This window comes from Loxodonta africana, chromosome 3 (genome assembly GCF_030014295.1).
Source record: "Loxodonta africana isolate mLoxAfr1 chromosome 3, mLoxAfr1.hap2, whole genome shotgun sequence".
NCBI lineage: Eukaryota > Metazoa > Chordata > Mammalia > Proboscidea > Elephantidae > Loxodonta > Loxodonta africana.
Genome location: NC_087344.1, coordinates 34,176,598 through 34,201,676, shown reverse-complemented (window position 1 = coordinate 34,201,676; position 25,079 = coordinate 34,176,598). Strand labels below are relative to the sequence as shown.

General features: G+C 50.5%; 1 protein-coding gene across 2 annotated transcripts; it reads left to right on the top strand.

Moving 5' to 3' along the window:
* Positions 1-645: 645 nt before the first annotated feature.
* TMEM161A (transmembrane protein 161A) lies at positions 646-23,866 on the top strand. 2 transcript variants are annotated; one of them, XM_064281016.1, is made up of 12 exons: positions 646-1,485; positions 8,942-9,045; positions 9,543-9,626; positions 9,938-10,026; positions 10,117-10,273; positions 11,088-11,239; positions 22,062-22,122; positions 22,242-22,385; positions 22,637-22,750; positions 22,857-23,031; positions 23,198-23,294; positions 23,419-23,866. In XM_064281016.1, exons 2-12 carry the CDS (start codon positions 8,990-8,992, stop codon positions 23,670-23,672), a joined length of 1,383 nt encoding a protein of 460 aa, XP_064137086.1. In that variant the 5' UTR covers positions 646-1,485; positions 8,942-8,989; the 3' UTR covers positions 23,673-23,866. The 2 variants fall into 2 exon arrangements, with proteins under 2 accessions (XP_064137086.1, XP_023407961.2); XM_023552193.2 differs by lacking the exon at positions 646-1,485 and adding an exon at positions 5,907-5,960.
* Positions 23,867-25,079: the final 1,213 nt, after the last annotated feature.

Genomic DNA, 25,079 nt, shown 5'->3' with positions numbered 1-25,079 from the left:
GTGAGGAGGGCCCCCCCACCCGCGGCGGTTCCCCGCCGACCCCCCCAGTCAGCGTCAAGTCCGAGCGCGTCTCGCCGGCCCCCGGGGGCCCCGGCGACTTTCCCAAGACCTTCCCCTTCCCGCTGCTCCTGGCCCGGCCCCTGGCAGAGCCGCTGCGGCCCGGGCCCCCCCTGCGCCGGTTGCCCTCGGGAGACGGCTGGCCTCGGTAGGGCCGGGTGGGCGTGGCCGGGCACCCAAGTGGGACGGGCGAAGGACGTGGGACCCCTGCCTCCAGGCCTCCTCCGAGATGACCCAGCAGTACGGCTCCCTCCGCGTGGGGGGAACGGGGGACTGGATTCATCTACCATCGCAGGCTTGCCTTTCTCCCTCTGTGTGTGTGTCGGTCCACTAATAAAACATGTGCGGCGTCAGCGGAAGAGATGATGCCTGTCGCCGCCCCGAGCCCCGCCCCCTCTCCAGCGCCTGTCTTGCTTTGGGTTCCTCCCCAGGTGACCCTGAGACTTGAGGGCCTGTGGGGTATGAGAGGTGACCTTAGGAAGGGCCCGTGGCGGGTAGCGACGTGCGACACGCAGAGGTTGCATGCAGGGGATGACCCCGTGGGCAGCTCGCCGGGGTCTGGGGGACAGGCACCGCGGGGTGGTCTGGCCCGAGCGGTGACGGGCTGGGGGTTTATCCGGCCCTCCGGGCGTTAATTAAGCCGCTCACTCTGGCCTCCCCCATGTGTGAGGGCCAACTCAGGAGTCCTAGAGCCAGAGGGCGCCCTCAGCATACAGCCGTAGGTGCCGCCCACATGTCCATCCTACCCTCCCCAGGTGGTCTCAATAGGATGTTCATGGCTCGTCCCAAGGAGAAAGTGGAGCTACCCAGCTGCCCCTCATTCCTGCCCCGTGTGTCCCCGTCCCCGTCCTGCGCCCTGAGCCGCCGCGAACTGCTTGCAGCTTCGACGCGAAAGGCATGCTGTCTCAGGTTCTTTCTGGACCACCTCCTCAACCCCAAACTTCCCTCTCTTTTAAATTCCATGCCCCCTCCTCCAGGAGCCCCCCCCCCCGCAGTGCCTTTCCTCCAGGAAACCCCCTGAACTGCCCCAAACGGAGAGATGGCTCTAACTGCTAACGAAAGCAGAACAAGGAGTGGGTTGAATAGACGTCACAGATCTGGACAGGAAAGTGGAAAATAAGGAGTTTGACGTCAATGCTTATAAGATCCCACGCCCCCTCATCAGAGTCCTCAGAGTCCAAAGCTGATTGGCCCAGCTCTGCTGGGGGTGGGCGGGTCATCCGAGACCCGAACACAGTGTTTGGGAGCCCTTAGCTGAAGGAAAGGTGTTGGCCCGTCCAACTCCAGGGGGCTGACTGGCAGCCCTTCAGATCCCCACTTGTCACCCCCACACCCCACAGGAGAACCAAAGCCTTGCATTCCACCATTAGCGCGCGCAGACTGAGCGATGGATACAGAGGGGAGGAGCATAAGGGGGCCTTGAAATCGGTAGGTCGTCCTGGAATTGATCCCCTCCCCCGCAGCCCCCTCAGCCAAAGCTTCTGGGATGGACTCCTTGGGGGGGCGGGGCAAAGTATGTGGAGTGACAAGCCTTTTTTGCGAGGCGGGGGTGCTCACTTAGGCGACAGTGTATTGAGCACAATCCAAGTGCCAGATCCACGCGATCCATGTGGATTCCCCGGATGATCCCCCAAGAAAGTCCAGGCTTTGGGTCCCCAGTGTCCAGGATAGAGAGGAACGTGGTCTGAGATGATTTGTAAAAGGCTCCCTTTCTCCTTAGGGCTTCCTGGGAGGGAAGGATTTGGGTGGACAGGAGTGGGAGAGGCAAGGGGCCCAGGGGATGCAAAGGGGTGTAGGGGTGACAAGTGGCCGGCAAAGTGGACGCTTTGTGGGTGCGTTTGGAGGCTGATTCATGACGTCCTACGGATGACTTAAAGGTGGAGGGCATCCTGGGAGACTCCAGCTCTCTGACCAGCACCTGGGGAATGGGGGAGCCACTTAATACGCTGGGGAAGCCTGCAGAATGAGACCGTTTGGGGATAAGCAAGGCCTCTGCGTGTCCAAGTTAGAAGACGTCTGTCACTCAGCTCAAACAGCAGTCCTAAGTCCTCACGTTCCCTTCTGCCTTGCTCGGAGAGGGGTGAGCCGCTGCGCCTCCAATCAGTGGACACCAGGGTCCGACCGCGGACGCATCCCCAGACACTTGCAGCGTCACGGTTGCTGCGTGCAAATGGCTGTTTCCCCACGGATGCAAATTCTGCACCAAGGTCACCTTTTTCGGGGACACCGGGTCACAAGGACCCTGGCCATCCACACAGGTGCACAGCTACCCACTTGGTGGCCCCCAGTGTCGTGGCCACAGTGACCCACGCACCCAGACACAGGTCCAGGAACGGGGGAGGAGGAGAGTAGCCAGAGTGGCTGGTCCCCTGAGAAAGCTGAGGCATGGCTAAGGAGGGCCCCTTCCCAGCCCCAAGATCTCACCCCCACAGTGGACAGGAAGCGGAAACCTTCTTGAAGTCAGTACCCAAAGGCTATGCGCTCAGTGTGTGGTTCGTGAAATGGGTGGCTGCTTTATAAGGCTAGGGGTACCCAGGGCCGGTGGCTGTGGTTCTGCGCTTTCTCGTACCCGGAAGGCTGCACTTACACCATCTGCCACGAGGTGGCGCCCGACAATGTGACTTTGGGTTTAGTGCTCCCCGCCCAAAAATAAAACATGAGGTAGTAGTAGTAATACAATAAAAATCCATCTAGACTTCCAGGGAAGCCACCTTAGGTTTTCAGGCTCTCTGCCTGGAAACCCAGAGGATGTCATGTGTAATTATACATGTATGACTCTGGGTTTCCTGGGCCATGGGGGGCTAATGGGCTGGGACCCTGAGTTCCACAAAGTCCCCTGGGAAAAGACCCCAACTCTGTCCCCACTGGCTCTGTCGGTCTCCCCTTGAAGGAGAGAGAGGAGGGAGGGTTGGGTGGAAGTGTCCTGCCACCATGGCCTTCTGAGGACACAGAGATGTTGGCTAGGCGCCATGCCTGTGGTCAGGGGGGTCCTGGGTCTGCCAGGAAGTGAGTTGCTGATAGGAAGCCCGGTGGAAAGCATGGCCTCCTCACAAATATGGTGATGGGGGTCCGAGTGAAGCCACTGGGGCATCCATCAGAGATCTGAGAGATGTTTTTAGAAAAAAAAAAAGTTGAGTCAATTCCAACTCACAGCAACCCCATGTGTTACAGAGTAGAACTGAGCTCCATAGGATCTTCTTGGCTGTAACCTTAATGAAAGCAGGCCTTTCTTCTGCAACACTGCTGGATGGGTTTGAACCACCAACCTTTTGGTTAGCAGTTGAGCACAAACTATCTGTGCCACCCCGGACCTTGTGTTTTCAGAACCACCACAAATAGAGATGACAGAACAGTCCATGTTGAATGAGAGTGATGTAGGTCAGAGAACGTGGGACATTTGATGTGGAACAGAGATGTGGAGCGTATAGTGAGGAGCAGGGGCCCTGGAATACCCAGTGTGGAATAGAGAATGTGGATTCGGCCAATGAAGAATAGAGAACAAGGCATTTCCAATGTAGAACATGCAATATGGCGCATCCGGTGTAGAACAGAGTAGCAGGAGCCTCCAATGTGGAACAAAAAAGGGGGGTTCCAGTGTAGAACTGAGATGTTGGGCAACAGTGAGGGAAAGAGTTCATGGAACTTCCAGTGTAGAACGGAGGACTTTGGCTTTTGCTCTGAGACAGGCAGGAGCCATGGAGAGTTCTGAGTAGGGGAATAGGAGCCTTCAGCTGCTCTGGGAAAACCAGCTGTGGAGGTGGGGAGGGGACTAGAAGCCAGAGACCAAAGAGGAGGAGACCACTGGTGGTGATAATGGTGGCTGGACAGGGGGAGACCAGATTGGACTCTTGTTACCCTTGGATGGGGGGCTGTGAAGAGGCGCTGATGGCTCAGGTGTGAGGGTGAGGGAGGCATTGAGCTGGCTTCAGAATTCATGGCTGAGTTCCTGGAATGATGGAGCTGCTGTTTTCTGAGGCAGGGGTGGCAGTGGAAAGACCAGTCTGAGGGAAGATGTGGAGCTCAGTGGGGCCGAAACAATTGTGAGTTGCCCACGTAACATCCACGTGGGGCACTATGAATCACGAGTTGGGGAGGTCAGGTGTGAGATGGAGATTTGAGCCTCTCAGAACCTCAGTGGAGTCCCTGGGTGGTGCAAATGGTGAATGTGCTCAGCTGCTAATCATAAGGTTGGAGGTTCAAATCCACCCAGAGGTACCTCAGAAGAAAGGCCTGGTGATCTACTTCCAAAAATCAGCCACTGAAAACCCTATGGAGCACAGTTCTACTCTGACATATGTGGAGTTGACATGAATTGGAGATGACTGTATGGCATCTGGTTATTGGTGAAAGCCTCAGTGTCTTCATCAATAAAATGGAAACAATTTTTGTGTCACCCATGCCTGCTGGAGGGAGCACAAGAGCTCATGCCGCCCCCCGTGCCCGGTACACAGTGGGCCTGCAGCAAACGCCCCCCCATCCTCCCTTCTTTCCTAGTCTCCTTTACCTGGTACCCCAGCCCCTTTTCTAAGAACCACCTCCCCAAATCCAAGTTTCCCTGGATCCCACCTGTTTGCCCTGTTCCTGAGGGGAATCCCATGGTCCTTGACAATTCCAGTGACCATCATTGCTGGTCACCTACCCTTTCTCAAGAGGACACTATGACTCAGAGGACCTAAGTCTGAGTCTCCTGGGAGGCATGCCCATCTCCCAGACACACAGGGACTCAGACCCAGTGAATCCCCTGCAAAAGAAACATCTGCAAGCACTCATGAACAAAGACAAAAACACCCAGAGACAAGGCATGTCAATGACACAGGCTGCACTGACAGGCACCCACCCCCATAAAGACCCTGAGTCCCAGCTACCTGAAATCCATTGCTGTCGCGTTGATTCAGACTCAGCAACACTATAGAACAGAGTGGAACTTCCTCATGGGGTTTCCGAGGCTATAAACCCCTGCCACATCTTTCCCTTGGGGAATGGCTGGTGAGTTTGAACCACTGACCTTTTGGTTAGCAGCTGAATGCCTAACCACTGCACCACCAGGGCTCCTTAGAGACTCAGCTACACCCACATATATGTCCACACTCATCCATACAAGCACAGATGGCAAAACTCAGGCATGTATGATAGAAGCCCTTTCCTCCAAGCTGCAAAATAGAGATCTTCAGATATCCGAGGCTGACATTTTTGTCCTTGATCTAGCCGTGCCTGAAGGTGGCCCTACTCCTAGAGTTTTCCCTTTTTTCCTTGAGCCCATTTGAGCTGGATGTTTTGCAGCCTGCAGCTAGAGTCCTGGCTGGTAAAGGTGAATAAAGATTTTGTCAGGTGAAAAAGGAGGCATCCCAAGATTTAAGGACAGCATGTTTACAACGCATGGAGGTATGAGATAGCATGGCCGGTGACAAGTTCGACTATAGTGTGTACAATAGTACTGGCGGCAGATTTAAGTAAGGCAGTGGGGTTTGGTTTGAATTTAGTCTGAGCTCTTAGGCGTCTACTCCGTGGGAGACATTGATTATTCTTGATCAGGGGAGTTCCAACCTCAGAAATGACCAATGGAAGACTGCATGTTTTCGCTGTAGATCCGTGAGGTGGGTGTAAGTGAGGAAACCCAGCCTTAGAGAGGGGCAACTTTTGGCTCGGGGCCCCACAGAGCCGCTTAGGCACAGTCGGGACTCGAACCTCAGGCAGCACCAGCCGGGCGTCCTACAACTACAGCTCCCGGCACGCGCCGCGCTGCGCCAGAGAGCGTGTGTCCATCCTGACGGGCCCCGGTATCCAGCCTGTTGATTGGTCATGCGAGCTGTTAGTCAGGGTGCAGTCGGGCTCTGATTGGTTGAGTCGCTACAAAGCGCCCCAAACCCTGTGGTCGGCGCACTGCGCTACCCGCAGGCGCCATGGTGAGCTGGGGGTCTTGGGCGCCGGGCAGCGAGGGTGTTGGGTCCCCCCCCGACCGGATCTGGAGAGTTGCCGAGGGCCGGGGTCTCTCTGCTCTGACTAGGGGAGCTGAGAGTTGGAGTCGCGCCGAGAGGTCGGGGTCCTTCTGGGTCTGGGGTCTTACTGCGGAGACTGGAAGTCCCCAAGCGTCCTGGGGGTCCCGGCGAGTCTCTGGCGGCACTTTAGGAGTCCTGGAGTCTTGGGGGGTGGTATTGGGGTCCCACAAGGGAACTGGGAACCTGAGCACGTTCGGATCCCCAGGAGGGGGCCCGGTGTCCCCCTGGGGCTGGGGTCCCCCCCTGAGGTCAGGGCCCCAAGGGAGCGTAGGAGCCGCTCCGATGGGGCCCTCGGGGCGCCCTGAAGGCTCTGGGAGGCTCTGCGGCTATCTGGGTGTGTTGAAGGGCCAGGGGGAGCACTTGGGGAGCAGGCCGGGGGTCTGGGTGGCCCCAGGGTGGGCGGGGTCTCAGGCTTGGAGACAGCACAAGCCGGAACCCGCACGTCTCAGGAGGCTCTGGCTCGAACCCATTGAGTTTGTTCTTCAAACTTGGCACCTGTGATTCAGGCTGGTGCCAGGCGAGGGCGGGGAGACCCCATCCCCAAGAGGTTCGGCCTGGGCCGGAGGAGGACGGAGACTGAGGGCCAGAAGGCCTAGCTCTTCCTGGGAAGTTCTCCGAGGAGAGGCATTGATAGACAGGGAATGTTAAAAGTGGGGGAGTCGTTATGGGCCGAGTGTCAAGGGTGTGAGACTCAGGAGGAGGGGCGGGGAAGGACCCTGGGAACCAGACGGGGCAACTTGGAGTTGACCTTAGCAGGTTCTAGGTTTGAGGCAAGTAGGTGCAGGGAAGGACTTTGAGCAGAGGGCAGGAGGAACGTGACTGTGAGGCCCGGAAAGATCCAGAGGAAGACAGAGACAGCTGAGGGGCTGAGAAGCCTCCCAGGAGGGACCTCTGACCTTGGAGCTTTAGGTGGAGAGAAAGATGCCTAACCTCGCTCCCCCACAGTGCCTGGAGCCATAATGTGAACCAGAAGCCAGCCCCTTCCCTTTGCTCAGGGAGATTCCAGTTGGGGAGCCCAACAGCAATGCCAAGATAAAGAACTCAGGAGGTGTTGGATGGGACCATCTGAGGGGGCCGGAGTCTTGGGAGACCGGAGTGGTTGGTGTTGAGAGGGCCAGGAAGACAGTGGGGCTGGTGGCCAGCTGGCTGCAAAGCGGAGTTGGGAGTTTGCTGGGAGACTGGGTGGGCTGGGCTGCCTGGAAAGGACTCAGTGGGTTTCTGAGTAATGGTTAAGTGCTGGGACCTCCCGGTGTACTGGGAGGAAGCCTGGTCTGAGGGAAGACTGGCATGGGCCGGCCACGTTGCAGGTGAAATTCAGGGCTGGAGGTGCACCTTTGGGGCCATGTAAGGCTGAGTAGGTGGTTAAACTGTGGCAGGGGACAGGACCACAGGGAGAGGTTGCAGAGGGAGAAGGGCAGGCAGGGGCACGCAGGCCTGATGTTTGAGAGGCATGGGGAACCAAGCATGGGTAGGGGCAGAGAAGGCAGGGTCTCAGGAAAGAGGGCACCCGCCAGCACCCATTATTACCAGCCCTGTGTGGGGAGGTGAGAGTGAGGATGGGGAGACTAGGGAGATGTCCCCTCCCCCACTTTATTACTGAAAGAATATTTGTGGTTTCAGTTTACAGTTCACACCGAAAAACCAAACCCATTCACGAGCATAGAGAAAATGTCCTTTTTTTTTAAGGGCTGTTTTCTCCGCAGCTGTTTTGAATCGGTATTGCGTTATACTAGAGGATCTCCTGTTGGTTAGCTCACTTTCCCTTTGGTTAAAAACCTGTTCCCGTTGAGTTGATTCTGACTCCTAGCGGCCCTGTAGGACAGAGTAGTACTGCCCTATAGGGTTTCCAAGGAGTGGCTGGTGGATTTGAACTGCTGACCTTTTGGTTAGCAGCCAAACATTTAACCACTGTGCCACCAAGGCTCCTGCCTTGGTTAAAGAAGTGTTTTAATCATATGAGTTAATCTTAAAATGATCTTTATTTCGTTTAGTTGGCGATTTTTGGTACCCAGTTCATAACTCTAGTGGACACTCTTGAGCAGAATCTTGTGTAAGCGTTATGGACAGATTAAGCAGGAATACCTGCCTTCAGCTTCAGGCTGATTACTGGTAACATTTTTTTCTAAAACATTTTTAAAATAAGTACTTGAAAGCTTGGCCCGAATTTTTGTTGAAAAGGTGAGAAAATTCCTGATGAAAGCAAATTCATCTCAATCACGTGAGTCTTTACCTGAGTCAAGTAGTGAGACTGGCTTTGAGGGACGCTGACTGCAGTGGAGGAGAGGGGGCGGGTGGTGGGCTGGCAGGGCAAGGAAGGGGCTGAGCTGAACCTTGACGCTGAAAGCTTAAGGGACACTCCATGGGTCCTCTTGGAAGGGGGCCAGGGTGGGAAAGCCGTGAACGTCTGCCCTGAAAGTCAGCTGTGTGCTGGGCATCTTATGGCCTAGAGGTGGTCCTGACGAATAAGTGAAACAGGAACTACCCCATTTCCAGATGAGGAAACTGAGGTTCAGAAAGCCTAATACAGAAATCCCTAGCAGAGACCATACGTGAGCCCCGTCTGGGCCCCAGTGGGTGGGGGTCTGGCCCTCTGACTGATACTGGGTGCTGGTCAGGGTGAGCTCAGGGTGAGGTGAGATGGTCTGAGGCCCGGGGAGGTCTTGCGCCTGGGTTGGGCTCCCAGGGGGCCTGGGGTGGGCCCGGGGTCATCCCAGCCCGTGAATTCCCTTCCCCCAGATAGCCAGGGCAGCCTGAGCGGACAGGCCCCCCTCCCCCCAATCTAGCTTCTCTATAAATAGCCTGAGAGCTGTGCGCACCCAGCTGGTGGTTGAGGGAGGGGGGAAGGAAGCTGGTGACCACTGGGACCATGCTGGTCGTGTCCTCCACAGGCGGTACTCGGAGTGCAGCTGGTGGTGACCCTGCTCACGGCCACCCTCATGCACAGGCTAGCTGCGCACTGCTCCTTCGCACGCTGGCTGCTCTGCAATGGCAGGTGAGTGGGCGGGGGAGGAAGGACCAAGGGGAGGGGGCCTGAGAAGAGAGGAACAGGGTGGAGCCTGGGGTGGGCGGAGCCCTCAGACTCCGGAAAGCCCCGCCCACCAGCCACCTACCAGCCTCCTTCCTCTCTCAGTCACCGCAGATGTTAGCCTCTGCTGCTTTTTGTCCTGGTTTGGGTCTGCGACACTGACCCTTTTAAGAACCTGGCAGAAACTATGACCTCTCTTTCCAGAGGCAGGTGCCTGCCTGCTCCCCCAGGAGCGATAGCAAGTTCAAGGTGTCCCGGACCCCAGTCCACGTGGCCCGGGTCAGCTGGAGACTTATGGGCTCCCTTCACAACTCCCGCCCTCCTGCCCCCAGCTGGGCTCCACCATCCACCTTCCCATCCCTGGGAAATCCCTCCCCACCCTCCCTCTAATCCCAGCCCCAAGTTTGGGGGTCACTGCCTGGAGCCTCCATGTCCAAGCTTCTGTCTGTCCATCTGGTCCTCAGTTTGTTCCGATATGTGCATCCATCTGAGGAGGAGCTCCGGGCCCTGGCAGGCAAGCAGAGACCCAGAGGCAAGAGGGAGCCATGGTGAGTGCGCTGGACCCTGGGACTCCGGGCAGCCGGACAGGCCCAGGCGTGACTCTGGGCACAGAGAGGAATCAGGGGACTCATCATCATTGCTTGTTGCCTCACATTAACACCTAGCATTATTGGAAGCTCGTTGGGGGCAGCCCTGTGGGCAGTGGTACCAGCCCCTTCCAGGCAAAGTCCTTCCATACCAGCGCCTTCTTTGCCCAGGCAGCTCGAGAGCCTCCCAGGCTGGGGTGGGGTGAGGAGGGCCGCCCTTGCTGACCCAGTGGTGGGTGTGCAGAACTGCTCTGACCCTTCCCTCCTCCTAGGTGGGCCAGTGAGGAGAAACCTCTGTCCGTGCCCCGAGACACCCCTTTCCAGCTGGAGACCTGTCCCCTCACAGCGGTGGATGCCCTGGGTAACAGCCCTGCCTGTCCCCTGGTCCCCCCGTCCAGTGCTGCGCACCACCCCCGCAGTGCATGCTGAGCCATGTGCCCCCATCCCCTAGTCCTGCGCTTCTTCCTGGAGTACCAGTGGTTCGTGGACTTTGCTGTGTACACTGGTGGTGTGTACCTTTTCACCGAGGCCTACTACTACGCGCTGCACCCAGCCAGGGAGGCCAACATTGCCGTGTGCTGGTGCCTGCTAGCCGTTGCCTTCTCCATGTGTCCTTCCTTTTGCTCCCTGGGTGGGCCTGGGGGGAGGATCCCAGGCGCCTGTACCCTCGGTTGCTGGGGCCACAAACCTCCCCAAAACAGCAGCCCTTGGATTTGCTCCTGTGGGTCATGGTCTGAGTGGGAGTTGGCTGGAACAGCTCCTCTCTGTTCCATGGGGGCTCGGTCTTGCCCTCCAGCCCAGGACATAAAGGAAGCAAGAAGGGACGCTTCAGGGGCCCCTCGAGGCCAGCCCCCCTCCCCACTTCACTTCTTCCATCCTCCCATCACATGCTTTGGGTCAAAGCACAGATCAGGGATGGGGGAGACACCCAGAAGGAATGCCTTTGTGAGGTGGGCTTGTTAGGAGGGAGAGTCATCTGGAACCCACCCTGGTTCCTGAAAGACCTCCAATCTCTCTGAGGCCAGATTGGAGAGACAGCCCTTTCAGCTATAGCAGCTCTGCAAAGGCTTGTCAGAGGCTTGCTTGGGGTGCAGCTCTAAGAACCCACCTATGATGGGTCAGGAGGCCAGAGGACACCTAAAGACACCCCCTCAGGTTGCGGGGGGACTACAGGGCTGGGAGGCCTTTTGTAATTGGCCAACTGGGAGGTCTGGTAGCATAGGTGTCTGCCTACCTGCTGCTGACCCCCCACCACACTGTGCTGGCCCCGCCCCATCTGCTTACTCTCCTTAGCCTCTCCTGCACCCCCGGCTCGCTCTCCTGGGGCCCCAGCTCCCCAGGCCACTGCCGGGACTGTCTTGTGCTGGGGGTGAGGGAGGTGGGGCACCCTGGCTTTTGTGGCTTCCTTAGCTCCAGCACCAGCAAGGTGTTCCTGACAGTGACGCGGCTCTACTTCAGCGCAGAGGAGGGCGGTGAGCGCTCTGTGTGCCTCACCTTCGCCTTCTTCTTCCTGCTCCTGGCCATGCTGGTGCAGGTGGTGCGGGAGGAGACACTCGAGCTCGGCCTAGAGCCAGGTTAGTGCATCTGGGTGGGGAGGGGTCACTGAGTCAGTGGGCATGTGCTGTCTCCACTAGTGGCTCCTGGCCCACAGGGCTCACTCAGGGTACCTTGCGGGCTTTGGGTGTTAGCAGACTGTGAGGCTTCAGGGACCAGAGGACCCCCACCTCTCCTGGTCTCTGACTGCTACCTCCCGCCACTGCTCTTCACGCAGGTGCTCCAGGTGACCCCTCCTGTCTGTGCTGTACCCAGCAGCCATCATGGTGTCTTTGTTTACGTATTGTTGTCATTAGTTGCCATCAGTCAATTTGGACTCATAGCGACCCATGTGTGCAGAGTGGAACTGCTCCATAGGGCTTTCAAGGCAGTGACCTATCAAGCAAATCACCAGGCCTTTCTTCCTAGTACCTCTGAGTGGATTTGAACCACCAACCTTTTGGCTAGTAGTTGAGCACTTAACTAGTTGTGGCACCCAGGGACTCCTCTTTATTTACTTGTAATTTAATTTTGTGGGGGAAGAAGTAAATGGTACAAAATCCAGAAAGTAAAGGAGAGAAAACAGGAAAATCACCTTCCTACTCCTGTCCTTCTCCCCAGAGGAAACCAAGAGGACCGCTTCCCTATTTTCACACAAAATGGTAATGTATAAGGTTCGATACCGTGCTTTTTTTTAACTGAAAAGCCATAAATTTGGGGGATTGTCCCTCAATGATACCTAGAATGTCTTTAAAAAAAAAAAGCAAAAAACAGCTACACAGTATTTCATTGTATGGATGTTCCGTGATTATTCAACCAGGCCCCTATTTGTGGACACTTAGGTCTTTTGCAAGGACACCTAGTGGTGCAATGCCTGTCTGCTAACTGAAAGGTTGGTGGTTCCAACTGACCAGCCGGTGGACAGGAGAAAAGACCTGGCGATCTGCTTCTGTAAAGATTACTGCCTTGGAGACCCTTTTGCCATTAAACGGTGCTGCACAAAGCAGTTTGTTTTACAACAGTGTTTTATAAGAACACCCTTGTGCATTTTGTCCCTGTGCAAGAAAGTACATTTGTAATTTCGACAGTATTGCAAATTGCCATCTAGAAAAAGACGTAGGAGTGTGCCCATTTCCCTAGATCCTCTCCAGGGGTGTTTCCTCAACATTTCTGTCTTTGTTTATGTGACGGGTGAAAATATGAGGTTGAACATCTTTTCATGTTTAAGAGTCATTTTTATTTCCCTTCCTGCAAAGGTCTGTTCTTTTGCCTGGACTGTTGGACCGTTTTTATTGATTTGTAGGAGCTCTTTATTAACTAGATGGCAACTGCTTTTTTATATATTAAGGAAATTAACTTTTGTGCATGATAGGAATTGTGTATATTTTTTCTCAGTTTATTATTTATCTTTTGACTTTATTACTTGGGTGATTTTTTTAAAAAAAATTGTGATAAATGTCTATATAACCTAAAATTTGCCATTTCAGCCATTTCTAAGTATACAATCAGTGGCATTAATTATGTTGACCATATATACAATCGTCACCACTTTCTAGTTCCAAAACATTTTCATCACCCCAAACAGAAACTCAGTGCCCCTAAAGCTGTGACTCCCCATCTTCCTCTTCCCCAGCCCCTGGTAATATATACTCTACTTTCTATTTCTATGCATTTGCCTCTTGCGGACATTTCATGTAAGTGGAGTCATATAGTATGTGGCCTTTCGTGACTGACTTCTTTCACACAGCAGAATGTTTTCAGGGTTCATCGTGTTGTAGCATGTATCCGTGCTTCATTCCTTTTTAGGACTAAGTAATATTCCATTGTATGGATGGACCACATTTCATTTATCCATTCATCTGTTGATGGACACATGGGTTGTTTCTACCTTTTGGCCATTGTGAATAGTGCTGCAATGCATATTGGTGTGCAAATGTCTGTTTGCATCCCCGTTTCCAATTCTTTTGGGTGTTGTAAAAAATGGTGAGGTGATGTCCGGGGTCCTCTAGCTTCACTAGGGGGAAGAACCACCGTCAACATCAGCCCAAGGTTGATTCCTGTGAGGCGAAGCGCAAACATATTCTACCCTCCAACCTTTTTACCAGTTCTGACACCAGCTATGGCACTCTCTACTTCTCTGCCGGGTTCAATAATTTGTTGTAGTGGCTACACAGAATTCACAGAGCAAACTAATATAGTTAAGTGGTTTATTAGGGAGGTAATAGGTTATAATTCAAGTTCAGCGATGACTCAAGATACAGTTCTTCAATCAGGACAGCTTCTTCTCGGCCATAATCACAGGCAGGCCTCTCTCTCTCTCTGTCTCCCTGCCTCCAGCTCCTTGTCCCTGCCTCTACCGTACTCTGGCAAGTGTTACAAAGCTCTTTAGCGCCACTGATAAATGCCTGGAGGCACTCTACTCCTCCAGCAAGCCTTCTGCTTGAAGGTGCTCAGCTCTCTTGCTCCATGGGTTGGCTCTGTGGGCCGGGAAGCCCAACATGCCTTCTTGTGCCAGCCTCCTGGTTGTGCTGCCATTTCTCACTGTCTCACACTGTCGCCGGTGTTACAGCTCTCTCTCTTTCCATCTCCTGGGTCTAGAAGGTTCTCCACTGTTGGCTCTTCTTTACCGGTGGTACTGAGGTCCCCTCTCTGCTCTGGAATTGGCTCTCTTTTTTAAGCCTAGCAGGCTGGCAAAACTGACCAATCCTCTCATTTGGGTTCCATACACCTTATTTGCATGGTTTCACCCCTGCAGGGTTCCATGCACTTTATTTGTATTATTAGCAAGCTGTCCAGTCCCCTTGGTGGGCCACAAGCATCTTATTTGTATAGTCCCACCCAGTCACTGCATGGAAGTTACAAGACCATGCATGGCTAAAAGGGCCATAGTAAGTAATTCACTGGGCTGCAGGTGTATGCCTAGGAGTAGAATTGCTGGATCACATGATAACTCTGTTTCCAACATTTTGAGGAATCGCCCAATTTTTCCATATCCTCATTAATACTTATTTTCCATCTTTTTAAATTAATTTTTTATGGCCATCCAAGTAGGTGTGAAGTGATGGTTTTGATTTGCATTTCCCTAATGACTTTTTTTTAATGACTAGACAGGAGCCTTGATGGTGCAGTGGTTACGAGGTCGTCAGTTTGAGTCCATCAGTAGCTCCTTGGAAACCCTATTGGGGCAGCTCTGCTGTGTCTTATAGAGTCACTATAAGTCTGAACAGACTCGATGGCAGTGGGTTTGGTTTACGGGTTTAATGACTAGACACTAACCATCTTTTCGTGTACTTATTGGCCATTCATATATCTTATTTGGAGAAATGTCTAATCAAGTCTTTTGCCCACTTTTTAATTGATTTGTTATTTTGGTGTTATCACATACATGTTTCCCAAACACTTCTTCCCATTCTGTAGGTTGTCTTTTTACATTATTGATAATGTCTTTTGATTCTAAAACATTTTTAAGTTTGATAATCAATTTATCAATTTTTTTCTCTGTTGCTTGTGATTTTGGTGTCCTAGCCAAGAATTCATGACCAAATTCAAGGTCATGAAGATTTACCCCTCTGTTTTCTTCTGAACATTTTATGGTTTAGGTCCTATTTTTAGGCTGTTGATCCATCTTGAGTTAATTCTTGTATATGATATGGGTTAGGGGTCCAACTTAATTATTTTACATGTAGAAATCCAGTTGTCCCAACGCCATTTGTTAAAGAGACTATTCTTTACCCCATTGAATTTTCTTGGTATTCTTGTTGAAAATCAGTTACCATAGACGTGCGGGTTTATTTCTAAACTCTCAGTTCTATTCTGTGGGTCTTTATGTCTATTCTTAAGCCAGTACCACATTGTTTTGATTACTGTAGCTTTGTAGTAAGCTTTAAAATTGGGAAGCGTGAGTCCTCCTACTTTGTTCTTCTTTTTCAAGATTGTATTGGCTATTTGGGGCTCCTTGGAATTCCATATGAATTTGAGGATAGGCTTTTCCATTTCTGCAAAAAAGGCTGTTGGAATTTTGATAGGGATTGTGTTGAATCTGTAGATCGCTTTGGGTAGTATAGACATCTTAACAATATTAAGTTTTCAAATCCATGAACTACATGGATGTCTATCCATTTATTTAGGTCACATTTAATTTATTTCAGCAATGTTTTAAATTTATTCCTGAGTATTTAAATTGTTAAATTTATTCCTGAGTATTTTATTCTTGTGGATGCTGCTGTAAATGGATTTGTTTTCTTAATTTCCTTTTTGCATTGTTCATTGCTGGTGTATAGAAACACAACTAATTTTTGTGTTTTAATCTTGTTCCCTGCAGCTTTGCTGAATTTGTATATTAGCTCTAGTAGCTTTCTTGTGGATTCTTTGAGATTTTTCAGTATATAGGATCATGTCATGCAAATAGAGATAGTTTGGCTTACTCCTTTCCAGTTTGGATGCCTTTTATATCTTTGTCTTGCCTAAATGCTCTGGCCTAGAACTTCCAGTTGAATTAAAAAAAAAAAAAAAAAAAACCCGGTGCCGTCAAGTCGATTCCGACTCATAGCGACCCTATAGGACAGAGTAGAACTGCCCCATAGAGTTTCCAAAGAGCACCTGGCGGATTTGAACTGCCGACCCTTTGGTTAGCAGCCGTAGCACTTAACCACTGTGCCACCAGGGTTTCCTCCAGTTGAGTAAAAAAAGAAAAACTCTTTTTTTTTTTAAATAGCAGTGGTGAAAGCAGGCATTCTTGTCTTGTTCCTGACCTTAGGGATTGCCAGTTTTCTACAGCAGCTGCAACATTTAATATGCCAACCAGCCGCGCTCAAGGCTTCCAATTTCTCCACATCCTCATCAGCACTTGTTATTTTCTTTCTTTTTTCTTTTTTTTTTTAATAGCCATCCTGGTGGGTGTGAAGTGGTATCTCATGGTGGTTTTGATTTGCATTTCTCCAATGACTAATGACATTGAGCATATTTTCATGTGCTTCTTGGCTATTTATGTATATTCTTTGGAGAAATATTTATTTGTTTTCTTGTTGACTTGTAGGTTTTCTTTATATATTCTGGATACTGATTCTTTGTTACATCTGCACATACTTTATTATATCAAATCTGACACACCATTATTTTTTATGAACAAATAAAAATTTTAAAAAACACTGCTATTTAAACTATTACATGCCATCAATTGTCATAAAACTACCCACTGCCGTCGAGTCGATAACATATCCCAATTTCAGAAAAGTTAATATGTGAAAAAAATGTGTTTTGGATTTGATTAAATTCCCAGTTTGTGAAGTGTCTTCAGAGAAGTTGGAAGAATAGTCTGATGAACACACCCATGTGCCCTTGAGCTATTTTCATTGACCAACCAAAAAAACCAAACCCATTGGAGTAGAGTCAATCACGACTCATAGTGATCCTACAGCACAGCGTGGAGCTGCCCCATAGGGTTTCCAAGGAGCATCTGGTGGATTCAAACCGCCAACCTTTTGGTTAGCAGCCGTAGCTCTTAACCACTACACCACCAGGGTTTCAATTTTCACTGGCCACCTTTGCATTATTTTCTACACACACATGCACGCACGCACACACGCACACACATACATGTTTTTGCTGAGCCATTAAACGTAAATTGCAGCTACCTTCTCTGGTGCCTTTTGATGAACAGAAGTTCATTATTTTAGCATAGTTGATTCTTGTCTTGAAGAAATCCTTCCCTAAGGAAGTTCCATATTCTAAAAATTTTGCGGTTTTGCCTTTCACCTAAGCACTTAGGACCCTGGGCATTGAATTTTTTTGTATTATGAGGTATGGATCAAATTTGAAGTTTTTTCCCCATGGAATAACCTTGTCCACTACTTGTGTTTTTAGTGAATTGTGAATTCTTTTGTCTTTTCCAGTCTTTCCCCTTCTTTGTCTTTTGTGTAGCTAAGACCTCAGCAACAATTGTTATTTCCTATTTTTTTGCTAATAGCTAGCCATCTGGTGAGTGTGAAGTGGTATCTCATTGTGGTTTTAATTTGCATTTCCCTAATGACTATTGACATTGAGCATCTTTTCATGTGCTTGTTGGCTACTTATGTATATTCTTTGGAGAAATGTCTTTTGGTATGTTTTTGCTTTCTTGTTTTGTAGGTTTTAGAGCAGTACTGGTAGGCTTACTTTTCTTATTTCTAGTTTCTTAGTTGGGTACTTAGCTCGTTAGCCTTTTCTAACATTTATAGCATTTAAGGTATAGTTATTTTATTAGTCCCAGTTTTGTTCCATACCTTGGTTTTTTCCCCATTGTTTGTGGTAAAAATATAGTAACAAAACATTTGCCAATTTAACATTTTTTACATGTAGAGTTTAGTGATATTGATTCATCACATTGTGTAACCATGTGGTGTGATGGACCACTTTTGTGTGGCCTTTCTAGCTGTGGTCTTGTAACTCCCACCTAAGTAATTGGGTGGGACTGTGTGATAGGGTAATTGTGGCCCTCCAAAGGGACTGGTCAGTTTTTCTATCCTGCTGGCCTTGAAATGAGCCACTCCAGAGGCAGGAATGAAAAAAGATCATACCACCATGAAGGAAGAACAGCCAGGAGCAGAGAGCGTGTCCTTTTGACCCAGGATCTCTGTACTGAGAAGCTCCTGGAATCAGACCAAGAGAGAGACAGAGACAGAGAGACAGAGAGCTGTAACCCTGAAGATGGTGAGAAGCGGTGATAGGAGAGACCCAGCAGCAGAGACCCGGCAGCAGGAGACGGCTCAGTGGGCTTCCCAGCCCATGGAGAGAGAAAGCTGAGTGCCTTTGGGCAGAGGCCTAGGGCCAGGGAAAGGCGTGCCTGTGAAGTGGCCCTCCTGATGGAGTGTTTCTGAGGCTGAGTTGTAACCCGTTACTTCCCTATGGAATTTACCATAATTGTGAGTATTGACTGACTTCTGTGTGGCCATTGCAGTGAATTATTGAACCCAGTAGAGAGTGCTGTGGGAGGGACAGTTGGTGTCAGAGTTGTCAAAGATGGTGGAGAAAGGAGGCATGTCTGATCTCCGCCTCATAGGAATCAGCCTTGGGCTGTTGATCTTGGTTATCCTTCCCTCTTGTGAAGTTAGAGATCAGACTCTGCCCCCACGCTGTTTTTATAAACCATCACCATTCCACTATCCATTTCCAAATTATTCCACCACCATTAACAGAAACTCAGTGCCCCCTAAGCAGCGACTTCCTCTTTCGCCTTCCTTCCCACCTCTGGTGGTGATGGTGGTGTTAGGTACAGTTGAATTGGTTTCGACTCATAGTGACCCTATTACAACAGAACAAAAACACTGCCTGGTCTTGCACCATCCTTACAATCATTGCTGTATTTGAGCCCATTGTTGCAGCCACTGTGTTAGTCTGTCTCATCAAGGGTCTGCCTCTTTTGTGCTGACCCTCTACCTTACCAAGCATGATGTCCTTCTCTAGGGACTGGTCCCTCCTGAAAACTACCTTTGGTAACCACAAATAATCTTTCATCTTTATACATTTTCCTATTTCATATAAATTGGATCATATTTGTCCTTTGGTGACTAATTCATTTCACTGAGCATAACGTTTTCAAGATTCCATCCTCTTTACGGCTGAGTAATATTCCATTGTGTGTATGTTCCACATTTTGTTTTTCCATTCATTTGTTCATGGACATTTAGGTTGTTTCCACCTTTTGGTTATTGTGAATAGTGCTGCAATGAAAAATGGTGTACAAGCTTCTGTTTGTGTTTCTGCTTTCGGTTCTTTTAAGTGTATATCTAAATTAAGGTTGCTGGGTCACATGGTAATTCTATGTTTAACTTTTTGAGGAATTGCTAAAATGTTTTCCACAGCAGCTGTACCATTTTACATTCCTACCAGCAATGGATGAGGGATCCAATTTCTCTAACTCCTTGCCAACACCTGTTACTTTCCTTTTTTTTTTTTTTTCCCTTCATAGCCATCCTACTGGGGATGAAGTGGTATCCCATTGTGGTTTTGATTTGCATTTCTCTAGTGATGTCAAGCATCTTTTCATGTCCTTGTTGGCCATTTGTATGTCCTCTTTGGTGAATTGTCTATTCAACTCCTTTATTCATTCTTTGATTGGATTATTTGTCTTTTTGCTGTTAAGTTGTGGGAGTTCTTTATATATGTTCGATATTAAACCCTTATCAGATAGATATAAAACCAAAACTAAGCCCACTGCTGTCAAGTTGATTCCTACTCATAGTGACCCTATAGGACAGAGTAAAACTGCCCCATAGGGTTTCCAAGGCTGTAAATCTTTATGAAAGCAGACTGCCACATCTTTCTCCCACGGAGCAGCTGGTGGGTTTGAACTGCCGACCTTTGGGTTAGCAGCCGAGGACTTTAACCACTGTGCCACCAGGGCTCCTTATCAGGTAGATACATGGTTCCCGAAATTTTTCTCCCCATCGGTAGGTTGTCTCTTCACATTATTGATAAACCATCCCTTAAGTTTTGACTTGTATTTTCATTATTATTCAGTTCTGGGTATTTTAAAGTTTCTGTTATGTTTTCTTTAACCTGTGAGTCATATATAAGTGTTTTTAAAATTTCAAACACACACACACACACACAAAAATTCTAGCTTAACTGCACTGTGGTTATGTAAGATGGTCTGTTTTAATAGATTTCTTTGAAATTTGGCAAGATGGGCCTTTTGGCCTAGTTTGTGATCAATTTTTGTGAATAGTCCAGTATTCTTAAAGTATATTCACTGATTGGTACAGGGTTTTACGTATGCAATAAATTCAAATCACCATCCTTTCTTTTTGTCTGTTTAACATATCAGTTCCTGAAGGGGTAATCTCCCTCTAGGATGGTAGGGCTCACAATTTCTTTTTTTTTGAGTGGACATCAATTCATGGTAACCCCATGTGTGTCAGAGTAGAACTGTGCTCCATAGAGTTTGGGTTTTTTTTTTTTAATTGTACTTTAGATGAAGGTTTACAGAGCAAATTAATTTCTCATTAAACAGTTAATACATATAGATTGTTTTGTGACATTGGTTGACAACCCCACGATGTGTCAACACTCTCCCCTTCTCAACCTTGGGTTCCCCATTACCAGCTTTTCTGTCCCTTTCGGCCTTCTCATGTTTGCCCCTGGGCTGGTGTGCCCATTTAGTCTCATTTTGTTTTATGGGCCTGTCTAATCTTTGGCTGAAGGGTAAACCGCAGGAGTGACTTCAGTACTGAGTTAAAAGGGTATCCAGGGGTCATACTCTCGGGGTTTCTCCAGTCTCTGTCAGACTAATAAGTAAGTCTGGTCTTTTTTGTGTGTGTTAGAATTTTGTTCTGCATTCTTCTCCAGCTCTGTCCAGGACCTTCTATTGTGATCCCTGTCAGAGCAGTTGGTGGAGGTAGCCAGGCACCATCTAGTTGTGCTGGACTCAGTCTGGTGAAGGCTGTGGTAGTTGTGGTCCATTAATAGGGCTTTCAATTTCTATAGATAGTTCTGCCAGTGTTTTCCTTATATATTTTGAGGCTGTTTTACAAGGTGTTGAGAAGTTTAGATTTGCTATATCTTCCTGGTGAATCAGCCTTTTTATTACGTCTTCTGTCCCTAATGATGCTTTTGTCTTTGGGTGGGATGTTGTATGTTATTAATATAGACTTTCCAGCTTTCTTTTGAATAGTATTTGCTATTATCTTTTTAACATCCCTTTTCTTTCAACCTTCCACGGACCTTATGTTGAGGTGTGTCTCCTTTAAACAACATGCAGCTGGATATTTTCAGTTGTGTCTGATAGTCTTTATCATTTAACTTCAAAGTTTAGTCTGCTTACATTTATTGTTGATTACTGACATTTTGGCTTTGTTTCTACCATCTTTTTGCTTTCTATTTATTCTTTTTCTGTTTTGCTGTATGTGTTGGCTGTCATCCTAACTGTCGTTCCTTTATAGGTGATCTGTCTTAACTCCCTGGCTGCTTTGCGGGCTCTTGTTTTTGGTGTTCTACAGTTTTGCTACAGTGTGTCTAGGTATGAATTTTTTATTTATCCAGTTTGATATACTTTGTGTGTATAATCCATTATAAACCTCTCAATCATTCTCTTCTAATAACTCTTCCCCCTTCATTCTCTCACATCTCCCACTGGGACTCCAATTTCACTTATGCTGGATTTTCTGTTCTGGCCTCTTATCACTTAGCCCCCTGTTTCTATTTCCCACCTTCTTATCTTTCTGAGCTAGAATCTGAGCGATTTCTTCAGATCTTCCAGTTTATTAACTGCCTCCTATGGCTCTTTCTAATCTGCTTAACTACTTATTATTTTAATAATCATATTTTTCATTTATAAGAGCTTAATTTGGTTCCTTTTCAGATCTTCCTAGTTCTTTCAGGTAGTCTCATGTTGCTCAGTCTATGATTCCAGCTTTTTTCTTTAATCATTTCACACATAATTGGTAACAATTTTTGAAATCCCTGGGGGACTACACTTTTTTTTCCCTCCCCAACTTTTGTGTCCTTGTGTATTTGGTGATCTTTGGTTGTGAGCTCATGTTTGCTTTTAACCTGTAGAAAATGTGGGGGTCTAAATAGAGGATACTTTGCTCCATGGAAGACTTTGGTTTCTTCTTGGACACACAGGGGCCCTTCATACCCTCCAGTTTCCTGGTATAATCCAGGAGGCTCAGGCCCTTAGTGGCCCTCACCTGGTGTCGCTCAGCCACAGTCAAGGGTCTCTGCCTGGAGCACTCCCCCATTCTTGGAAATGAGCCCTGCTTAACTGGAGCACGATGTGGTCCTTGTGCCTGGCTGCCATAGGCGCGTTACTCCCTGGGACTGAATGGATGTCTGGGAGGAGGCCCTGGAGGTCCACTCCACATCACTCCCTTCTTGTCTCCCCAGGCCTGGCCAGCATGACCCAGAACTTGGAGCCACTTCTAAAGAAGCAGGGCTGGGATTGGGCGTGAGTCTGGGGGATGCAAGTGGGGTGGGAAGCTGGGAGCCTCCCAGGATCCTGCTGGATTGGTGGCAGAGAGGGCACTGGAGGTCTGTGGGCCCCTCTGACCCTGTTTTTCTCCCCAGGCTCCCTCTGGTCAAACTGACTGTCCGTGTGGGATTGGCGGCCATGGGCGCCATGCTGGGCGCCTTCCTTACCTTCCCAGGCCTGCGGCTGGCCCAGACCCACCGTGATGCGCTGACAATGGCGGAGGACCGGCCCGGGCTGCAGTAATGTGGGCGGGGGGCATGGAATTGGGGGGCCTTGGTGGTGATGGCATAGTGGTTAAGAACTACAGCTGCTAACCAAAAGTCAGCAGCTCAAATCCACCAGACACTCCTTGGAAACCCTATGAAACAGTTCTACTCTGTCCTATAGGGTTGCTATGAGTTGGAATTGACTCGACAGCAGAAGGTTTTAAGGGGATGGTGGTGGAGGTCCAGGCTTCACCTGCCCATCCCTCATCTGCTTGCTCTTACAGGCTCCTCCTGCACACCAGCTTCCTGTCACCCCTGTTCGTGCTGTGGCTTTGGACCAGGCCCATTGCCCGGGACTTCCTGCAGCAGGCGCCCCTTGCGGGGACGTCCGTCTCCTTGTGCGTGCAGGGAGATGGGGTGGGGAGAGGAAGTCTCTGAGGCTCAGGGAGGGGCTGGGAGTCCTAGGAGTCCGCCCTCACCAGCCTCCCCACCCTCCCCATCCAGGCTGCCGGACTCAGCCTTCGACTCACTGCGCCTCTGGGTGCTGGTGGCACTGTGCCTGCTGAGGCTGGCGGTGACACGGCCCCACCTGCAGGCATACCTGGGCCTTGCCAAAGTGCGTGTGGAGCAGCTGCGGCGAGAGGCCGGCCGCATTGAGGCCTGTGAGATCCAGCGGCGGGTATGACATCAGTGGAGGTGGGGAACTGAGGTGGTGGCGGGGAACTGAGGTTGACTTCACTGAGGCCTGGGAGATCCAGTAGCAGGTACAGAGCTGGCAGGGGGTGAGGTGTTCTCTTGGTCCCTGGGCACAGAGCAGCCCTGAGCCCCCTCTGTCCTGCCTCCAGGTGGTCCGAGTGTACTGCTACGTGACAGTGGTCAGCCTACAGTACCTGACGCCCATTATCCTCACCCTCAACTGCACACTGCTGCTCAAATCACTGGGTGAGGAGCTGTGGGGAGGGGTCTGAGAAGTCACCTCTGGGTGAGGGGCTACACGGAGGCCAGTCCAGGGTGAGTTCCTGAGGTCCAGCCCCTCCTGAGCCTTCCCCACTTTCCCTTTTCGCAGGCGGCTACTCCTGGGGCCTGGGCCTGGCCTCTCCTCCGCCCCTCACCTCATCCTCAGCTGATGCTGCCCCTGCTGGCCCCGAGGGGGACTCAGCCCAGGAGACAGCAGCCCAGATTGCAGGGGCACTGGGTGGCCTGCTCACACCCCTGTTCTGCCGTGGCATCCTCTCCTTCCTTGTCTGGTGGACAGCTGCCTGCCAGCTGCTCTCTAGCCTTTTTGGTCTCTACTTCCACCAGCATCTGGGGGGCTCCTAGCCACCCTGTGTGAGCCTCAGGGTCCTCCCACTGTTGTGAGCCCTACACTTCAGTGCCTGAGCCAGGGTCTGCCTCAGAATGGGAGCCATCTCCCCCCAGCCAATGGCCTTTGTTCTCTGAGCATGCGTCCCTGCAGGACAGCAGCATGGGGGCCACTCTCTGGACAAATAAAGGAGCAGGCTGCTTCCTAAGAATGGGGTCTGAGTAGATTTGAGTGGTTTGGGAGGTGGCTTCCTGTGCCTCCACGTCACTCGGGCCGTTTGTATGTGGCGGTGGTGACCCAGGGGTGGAGGGACAGAGGGAGAAGTAGAGGAAGAGGAAATGTGGAACAAGGGAGGGGAGGCTCTGGTGGGTGGTGGGAGGTGAGCATGAGCAGGTAGAAAGGCCAGGAGGGATGATGAGGGTAATGAGAACCTTACGTGGAAGAGAGGGGCAAATACGGGAGCGTGGGAAGAAGGTCATGAAGGGGAGGGAGGAGGAGCCCATGGGGAGCGTGGCTGGCTTGGTCTTGAGCCCCAGTGCCTGTGCTCATATGAAGGCCACAGCTCCCTGTGGAGGCTTTGAGGCGGGTGGAGGGGGGCATGGGGGTCACTGCACTAGGTGGTGGGAGCACCATGTGAGCACACCTATCTGTTATAAGATGTGAACTGTGAGTGAAAACACCAGGCAATCTTTGCAGCCTGAGACACCATTGCCCCACATGCCCAGCCCCACTTGGCCTCATGCTTCTCCAGGGCACCCCTGTGGGAGCCATCTGCTTATCCTGGCTTATTCATGACCGCTTACCCTTCACCTGCTTCGGGTGTGCACACTGTGGGGGAGAAGCCTCCCTCACCACCCCCAGCTGTCCACCCCAGGGCCTTGAGATGGAACAAAGATAGCATCATGCCACTCAGAAAAGGGGCACAACCAAAGACCTGCAGAATGTGGAGACCCAAGCCAGGAGCAGCTGGCATGCAGAACGCTACAGCAGAGGCAACTTGGAGAACAAGAAGTGCCTGCTGGGTCCAGGTAAATGACCCGCAGGCATCCAGGTCTTGCCCTTCCCAAAACTCAAGTACAGAAAAGGGGTTAAAAATATACATACTCACAAGGTCGAGGAGAAAGGGGCAGCAGAACATTGGGGAAGCTGGGAATCAGGGGAGGAGCCGAAACTGGCCAACAGATCTGCAAATAAAATGCTGAACCTCCAGTCCAGGAAACAGTTGATCTCCTCATAAAACCTTGTGGTGGTGCTGTGTGGTCCTGCTGGCCCGAGGTGGGGTGAGACCCCAAAGACCTCCCTCAGGACAGGTGGGCTTGACAAGGGACTGAGCCTACAGAAAGCTGAACAGAGGGAGCTCCAGTCCTCACCCTCCTCATTCAGCTTCCAGAACCTTCCAGGCAGAAGATGGAAGACTTCTGGGG